This window comes from Octopus bimaculoides, chromosome 4 (assembly GCF_046866305.1).
Source record: "Octopus bimaculoides isolate indiv1 chromosome 4, ASM4686630v1, whole genome shotgun sequence".
In the NCBI taxonomy this organism is placed as follows: Eukaryota; Metazoa; Mollusca; class Cephalopoda; order Octopoda; family Octopodidae; genus Octopus; species Octopus bimaculoides.
The window spans coordinates 92037176-92045831 of NC_142931.1; the positions used below are offsets into that span (position 1 = coordinate 92037176).

General features: G+C 32.6%; 1 protein-coding gene across 3 annotated transcripts; it reads right to left on the bottom strand.

The window, feature by feature from the left end:
- Positions 1–762: 762 nt before the first annotated feature.
- On the bottom strand, positions 763–8157 carry LOC106871946 (phosphatidylserine lipase ABHD16A). 3 transcript variants are annotated; one of them, XM_014918720.3, is made up of 2 exons: positions 7486–8157; positions 763–7067 (listed from the first exon to the last, which is right to left on the bottom strand). In XM_014918720.3, exons 1-2 carry the CDS (start codon positions 7528–7530, stop codon positions 5424–5426), a joined length of 1689 nt encoding a protein of 562 aa, XP_014774206.1. In that variant the 5' UTR covers positions 7531–8157; the 3' UTR covers positions 763–5423. The 3 variants fall into 3 exon arrangements, with proteins under 3 accessions (XP_014774206.1, XP_014774208.1, XP_014774207.1); XM_014918722.3 differs by having other exon boundaries at positions 7905–8147; XM_014918721.3 differs by having other exon boundaries at positions 7774–8147.
- Positions 8158–8656: the final 499 nt, after the last annotated feature.

Below are 8656 nucleotides of genomic sequence, written 5' to 3' on the forward strand. Positions count from 1 at the left end.
TAATATTACCACAATACCATTAAATTTCAGAATATCATTATCAATATAGTAATAATTAAGCAGTACAAGCTTGTAACAATTACTGTTCAAAGACTGGCATGTGCCAATAGATCTGGTAACTAACTATTATTGTTGGTAATCTCTAAGTGTTATCTTTGTCATTAGATGCATTTTAAGTTTTTCTTTTGGGGGTGAAGAGGGCAAAATTGAAAGCAGTAGACGGTATTATTCGGGTCAATTAACGATATTTTTTCACTTCTAATTGTGGTATCTGTTACTAATCAAAAAGTATCTCCTGCCATTGTAAATGACCTGAATAATGCAGTCTGTATTATTCAAAACCCAACTTTAAAATGCCTTTAAAAATAAGCATACTAACACTTAGGGATTACCTTATTATTCTATTTTCCTCCATACACAGGAGGAAATTTTATAAAATACTATTTAAGTATGGTACTTGGATCTTTTCTATTGCTATCACTGGTTTTGAAATTTTAAAATTAAGTTAAAATTTTCAAATTTGGTATATTAATGTAATTTTTCATGCTAAATCCAATTTTGTGATTCATTTATTCCAGAAGAGTTTTAGAAAAATGTTACAGAAGTTGAAAGTTTGATAATTTTTTTTCTTATCTGAAGATGGGATTTGGGAGCAGGTATTTTCTGTGCAATAGTTGTCAATAAAAAAAATTTTTTAATGCAAACAGAAACATTACAATGAAGTTTCAATAAACAAAATGAAAGCAAAACATTACTATGATGAAAGTTTGTAAGAAGTTTTAATGAATAAATTCATGTGAAACGGTCGAACAGGCATGAATATAATTTAAAAAGGAAAAAGTCCTCAACAAAATTTTGCGAAAAATTACAAAAAAAAACAACAAAAAAAACAACTCTATGTGAGGGTTAGTTTGACTTATTGCCAAAGAAGGTACACATGATGGTGATGGTAGTTCGGACAGCAGACTATAGTTTCGCTTGTTACTATGGTAACAAGCACCAATGTGTCTGTTGCTTTTGACTGGCTAAAGTTACCTAGAATTTGCAATATTTTAAATCTATTAACCTTTTATTTATTAATTTTTCATAACTAGTAAATTGGTACATCAAATCTGTAAACAACTGAAACAAAATTTAAAGAAATAGAAAACTGGCAGCAACAAAAAAAGATCCCCATATCCCTATTATTTATAACATTTCCTTACAGTACAATATTCATCCGATTTCATTTCATTAAATTTGTCATATGTAAGTGTACATACCCGGGTGGTTTTTGCCATGCGTTTGTTAATCTGCCATCGTAAAATGTAATTATTTATGCATGTTTACATTTACATGAAGTATGTAAAAAATATATCCACTTGTTTGTGGCAAATTAACACCCCCATTGAGAATACCTGAAGTAAATGGCTGGGAAATAACAATTTACTCAAAGTAGCCACCCTCACTTCCACCACAGCCTTAAGACAACTCCAGAACCTGGTACATGCATTCACCAGTGTCCACGGGAAGATTTTCAAACACCTTGTTTTTGGCCTTTATATTGGAAGTGAAGCGGTTGGTATGCACCTCTGGGATTACAATCGGTGGGGATTAGAACAGAAATTGGGGCTGGTGAAGTTGTAGAAATTCTCCAACAACCACTTTTGACTTGTTCTAGAGGTATGGCAAGCAGCCAAATCCTGCTGTCACATATGGCCTTTCAACAGCAACTTTCTCCAGCCAAAGTCTGATAACAATCTCCAGCAGCTTCATATACCCATCTGAATTAAGCCAAGACCCTGTTCCAATACATGGGACTGTATGATGTCATCCTCACTTGAGACACACCCAAAGACCACCTGTTTTGGGGAACTCGGTTTTCATGATGTCCCTATCAAACCTAGTTACTATGTTTACAGAGCAATGAACGGCAGTCATGATGTTGGAATTTCAATACCCAGCGTAAATCTAATACAGCAACTTCTTTCCAATATTCAGATGGCTTTCAGTCCTCCATGTCAGCTAACTTTTTCTCGACTATAACTTATCTTTATGCCATTGACTGTTCAGATATACTGTAAGCTGTTCCTCAAAAAAGGAGGCATAAAAAAAAATTGTTAAATCTAGCCCAAACACCCTGTATACATACACACACACATACATACAGATAGATGTGTGTATGTTAATATATTTGTATTTGTGTTAGAAAAAAATTAGAATGGGTTAAATGGAAACAAATATACAAAACAATATCAAATAAAGAAAATGCAAAAATCAATAAATTTCTTTGGGTGAAAATATATTTCAATTAGTAAAGAAATACTAATCTTGGATTATAAATTATGAATGAAACACCTGAAAAAAAACATGCAAGAGAATTTTAATTAATATCTAAAGTAAAAGAAGAGTCTCAATTTTAAAAAGCCTAGTAAGGGAGAACATTGCTTCAAATAACTTCTGATCAATTACATCCGTTTTCATTCAAATAAACTTAAAGATCAATAAATTATCCAATTTGTATGACAACCAAGTGTTGAGTGTACTAAGATAAATATGGAATGTTTTAGACCACAAATGTTAAACATATAGCTGTATTACTCCAATAATCTTCGACCAAATTTTGATAGCAAATCCATCAATAAATAAATCTACTTTTAAAATCTTCAAACAAAATCTTACATTGAAGTTTGGTGACAGTAAACGAGGATTAAGAGGGAATTTGGATATAAATTTATAACTGCAATCTTTAAATCAAATAAAGTATTGCCTTTATGAAGGGAAATAACTATTGCTACCCTTGAACAGTTTACAAAAGCAAAAAGATATCTTACAATATTTTTTTTCGCCAATGAGTTTTGTGTTAATATCAGTAATTTAAAGTATATACTTCAATTCACAACAAAATAATTTAGGTTAATGGCTTCTTCATTAGTAGAGTTTATGTAATTAGAAAAACTCTAAATTATTTAATAACCCTTAGTGCTTTTAATGAAATTCATTGATTGAGACAGTTGAAACTTAACTTGCAATATCTTCAAAAAAGAAAAAAAAAAATCAGAAACTATTTTTAACCATTATATAACCTAACTAGTTGGAAGGTCAGAAAAGAAAACAAATTTGAAAAAAAAATGGCAAGAGCATAACCAGACATTCTTCAGTAACACAAGTTATAATTATTGAGGTCAACATCAAATTTGTACAAATATAAAACAGCATTAAAGCATATAGCAATCAGCAATTTTTACCTATATGTATGCATTTAATAGGCGTTATATAACTCATCTAGGTCGTCCCACAGGACACCCCAAAATAACAGACTGGTTATGAAGTTTGCCTTGTAAACATAAGGTCACAGGTTCAATCCCTACTGCATAACATCTTGAGCAAATGTCACCCCATACCATGTAAGTAAAGTTGAATAGACAGAAATGTAGAAAAGTTCTTGATTGTAGCTGTAATTCAGAAGTATAGCCTTGTCACAAACTGTATAACACAGATTCATTGTATCAAATTATAACGGTCATTCCAATACAATAAGATAAAATCAACACGATTTTGAAGGTACCACACCTTTTTTGTATGTTTTTTGTCTTAGTATCAATACTAAACTTTTTGAAACAACGTTTTTAGTCTTTTTTTAAAGAATATTTAAAAGTTACATTTAAAATAGAAAAAAAATAATAAAGGCTATCCCATCTATGGGACAGATGAAATTAACTTTTTTTTTAATCCATAAATTAGTGATCTATCACAAATTAGTGTTTACACAAACTGGCAGAAGTTAATAATAGTCAGCTGATCAACAAATTTTACGACATTTAGCTCCAGCTCAGTGCTAACTAAACAGATTCATGATTAAAGGCATTTCAGTTGCAGCCATCTCACCTTTTTAGTGGTATGTAGGGCTAGATTAGCCAATGTGTCCATCCTTATTTAAGATGGAGTGTGACTGCTATTTCCAAAAGATTGAGCAGCAGCATACAGGCCCCTTTGTTGACTCAGATTTGATGATGCCACTGTTGGTATAAATTAAATAAAATATTAACTATTTTTTACAAAAATAAACATGCCATAGATATCACATATTCCAACGTTTCTCTTTACTTGGAGTTTACTGAAATCAAAATCAAAATATAATTTTGATCTGCACTAATTTTTGAAAGAGACAAAATATATAACTTTTAGCAAATGAAAGTTTACAACTTTTGTTCTTAATTACCTTTAAACATTTAAAATCTAAGAACCAACAGAAAAGAAAGTTTGTATAATTAAAATTACAGTCAAACATGGATTTAAAGTAATAACATTTTCCCCTTATTAGCACTGAATTGAAATAAATTTAATTAAAATCATTATTAGAACAAAGCTTAAGATATGGTAAATATTAAGTTTAGAGAAATTGCTTAAAGTATTTTAACAACAGTAGTAACTTTCAGATTAAAAACTTAATTCTTCAAATCCAGAGAATTTATTTTTATTTTACTTTTTTAGATGATAGGCAAGGTATCCCTAATGAAATTCTTTTAAAAGTTTGTGTAGAAACTGAAGATGTAGTTTTCAAGACAGTGGATTGGCTCAGAAGCATAGAATGGAACTTTGATTCATAAATCAAGGAATTTATATCATTTAAAATATTTTGTTGAAATACCAAGACTAATCATTATAGAATAATGCATTGGTCTTTTATTTCATACAAATATATATTGTAAATAATTGCTGTTTTTAAATATATTACAAAATATAGATTAATGAGAAAAAAAACAACAAATATTAACAAAAGACAGGCTGGTGTATAAAACAGTAACGTTGTGGTATCTTGAATACAATGAATAAATAAAAGCTTGTAATGTAACAGAAATGGCTGAACTTCCTTGCATTTCGTTTCTCTCTCATTTTCCGATATATACATAATATTGATACAATATGAGTACAACTGTAACATTATTCAGAGCCTCATCAGTCATAGGGAAATACCAGAAATGCTGATAAGTCAAACTTCAAACATTATTACAATGTTTAGAGAAAATGTGGGATAATCAATTAGATTGACATCATTATTTGACTAGTATTTATTTTATCGATCCAGGAAGTACGAAAAGGCAAAGCAGCCGGCATGAGTTGTAAAGGGGCGTAACTGAATGCTGCAAAATATTTTTGGCCAGCGCTTGACAAATTCTGCCATATTTCAGATATCGGTACAATACCACAGTTTTGGGGAGCTTAGTCGATTAAATCGACCGCAGCAGTACTTATAGGTACTAATTTTATCGACCTATTAAGATGATAAACAATAACAACAATAAATAATGTACATCGGTGTAAATGAATATAAAAGAATTTCGCATTTAAGACAAACCAGAGATCGAAAAGTATCTGATCTATCTTTTCAATAGAACCAAGGTGCACAGGTGTTTAGGCCAATAAAATTTTTTAAAAAACATTTAATAATGGAGAGACTCGGGTTCTTGGAACACAGAAGTGGGTAACAGAATACAGTGAGTGGCAGCAAAATCAATCATATACTTATTAGCTAAAAATATTGTCATCTGTCTTTTCATCTCATTTGTTAAATCAATACCTTCTTTTATCGGGAAAGAATTAGGTAGTTCCTTCAAATATAAGGAGCATTCTGTATAGCTTAGTTCACTCAGACATGTAGCTTTCTGTACGCCAGAATAACCCAACCATTCTTGTAAAGTGTCCTTGTTAATGATATTAGGATAACGATGAGTTAATATGTGTGTCAAAAGGTGGTTTCCACGGTTGCTAAGAAGGTCTGGTTGAGTGCTAGTTGTAATTACTTCATCATGAGTTCTACGAATCAAAATTATCGGTCCGTTATAGTGCAAAACTTGCTCTGCTATATTCAAGTTCATAAATTTATAAACACACAATGTTACAAAACTTTCCATGAAGGCAGGCAGGCGTGTGATAGCAAGAGGCAGGAGATGATCGAAGGATGCATCAATTATTAATGCCTTTAAATCAGGGTAAGTCATTCCAGCCCATGTTGCAACATAACCACCGATAGACCAAGAATATATTATTATATTTCCTGGTAAAAATCCAAGGCCCTCTATTGCATATTGTATAACCGAATCTATTGCATTTTGTTCTTCTTTAGGGCAGGGGTGTCCGCTACTTTCTCCAAAACCAGGGTGGTTCCAGCCTAGCACGGAATATCCTTTTTCAAATGGAGTACACAATATACCAATTTCATAATAGCCACAGTTTCCTTCGCAGCATATAACGAGAGTCTGGCCTGTTAGGGTCTTGTTTCTGTTGTCAATAAATACAGTATCAATGCCGTTTTTATCGAAAGTCTCAACTCGAGCTCTTACCGCTCCGTCTTCCTCCACCAATTTTGCCCTATACGATAAAAGCATGCTTCTGTTCATTTTGTTCACGACCCAAGTGGAACCGGGATAGACGAGCGCTCTGCCCATGACATTGAAAAAAACATAACCAAGCAATAACATGGGAATATCCATTATTTTTCGCAAAAGAGATTTTTCATTGATGTTTGTTTTATTAGTTTTGTCCGATTTAATGGTCCTTGCACTTTTCTGAGTGGAAACGACGCTGAAATCATAAGGACGTGCCCACTGTTCAAAATCAAAATAGTTTAACATTTGAATATTATTTCGCGAAGGACTAGATTTCGCTGTAGTCAAGCTTCTTTGAAAATCCATATAATCTGCATCCATATACCGTCCTAGACCTCGAATAACAAGTGCCATCAGATAAACAGCAGCAGCTCCGGACAAGGAGTGTACAGCGACCACTAACATGTTACTTGTATAATAGCCATGACGGTAAAAATAGAGAATTATAAAAGGTGACGCCCACTTTGAAAAACTTAATACCATATGAGTAGAAGAAATAATTTTGTCTCCAAAAGCTTCTAAATATTTTGACTGATAGTATTTCTCCGCTTCATTTGGTTTATGGATCCTGTAAAGACGTGGTCCGAAAACGGCTTGCAAGAAAAACGACGCCATGATGTTTCTTGGGGCGCTCGAAAATGTGGAATTGGTCGTGTGACGGAAGAAGAAACTTTGATTAGCACTGCTCAATAAGTGAACCTATCAAGACGAAGGAGATAAAAAAAAACATGAATGGCCAATTATGAATTAACCTTACTTAAGCCACAAAATAGCATCTCAAATATTATAAAACCTCAAATATATGCTGTCAAATGAAAATACAGCACTATGCGTGTTTTTGGTAGTTTTGAAATACACTTTAATTGGAAAATATTCCGTACATTTATTTAAACAGAAGTAAAATGCAAAAGAGAAATAAATCTAACATTTAGTTATTTTTTTTATGACATATTCCTACATTCAAATCTAAAAATGGTTTATGTCATTAAATTCATGCGGGTTGTGCTATTTTATTTCCTGGGGGGAAAAAAAGAGAAAAAACGGCGGGGTTGACTAACAAATACAATCACAACATTGATTTTATATGTGCATGTTAGGAAAGGAGGCACAGGTTTACCTTTTCTCCAGTGTTCTGATACCGAACTGGGTTCAAGGGTGTCATAATTATTCTTTTAAAAAAATAATTACACTTATAATAAACAGATAGAAAGATAACTGCTGGTAAAATAAACACTAGTTCTCCCGTTACTTGTCTAGAGATTAATCATGTGAAATGGACTATTTAGTCAATAAAGCTGATAAAATTCAGAGATTTATATGATTTTCAAGTTAAAAGAAAGATACAGAAACAAGCAAAAAGAAAGAGAAATAAAGGAAAAGTTATTAAAAAAAAAAACTCATTCACTTATATGGCAACAATCAATGGCCGGTCATTCATAGATGCAAATACATTTTACTATACAGAGGTAAACCAACCAAGATAAAACCTCGATAGAATTTCAAAAAATGTCGACATCAATTTTGTAGTTTGTTCACCTATTAAAATAACTGTAAGTTCAACAAGATAAAAGTCACAGATGGCAGTTGCATAAGGAGTCGCAGCAGCCACTACAACAGGTAGTGAAGTCAAAGTACAGGGGAGAGAAGTGGATGTAACTTAGTTTTCACTTGGTTTCAGAAGGAAGGTAACATTGTAATATTGTAAGAAATGGTAGAACTTTCGATCAGTTTGGTCGTCAATCTTGATTATGCTTTATCTTTGTGAAATGGTACAATCAATAAATATATATCTTAAGATAATCTTGTCAAATTTATTTCATCAACTTAAACGTTTGTTTAGAGGTGATAAGCAATGATTGACAGAGAAAAGTATATAATAACCCTTATACAAAATAATAATTTCGAAATATAAACAAGAGAGAAATAAGAACATGTAAAAAAACAGTTATAAGTTTTTGCATTTGTTGAACTTTTTATACCCTCCATGAATTGAAAGAACTTATCTTTGGTTGGTAGATTCATCACCATCGTTTAACGTCCGCTTTCTATGCTAGCATGGATTGGACGATTTGACTGAGGACTGGTGAACTGGATGGCTGCACCAAGCTCCAATCTGATCTGGCAGAGTTTCTACAGCTGGATGCCCTTCCTAACGCCAACCACTCCGAGAGTATAGTGGGTACTTTTACGTACCACCGGCACGAGGGCCAGTCACGTGGTACTGGCAACGGCCACGCTCAAAATGGTGTTTTTTACATGCCACTTGCACAGGAGCCAGTCCAGCGGCA

Coding starts and splice junctions, on each gene's coding strand:
- LOC106871946 (XM_014918720.3), bottom strand. CDS start 7,530: ATGACACCCTTGAACCCAGTTCGGTATCAGAACACTGGAGAAAAG. Junction 7,068..7,485: donor ATCAGAACACTGGAGAAAAG/GTAAACCTGTGC, acceptor TCGTCTTGATAG/GTTCACTTATTGAGCAGTGC.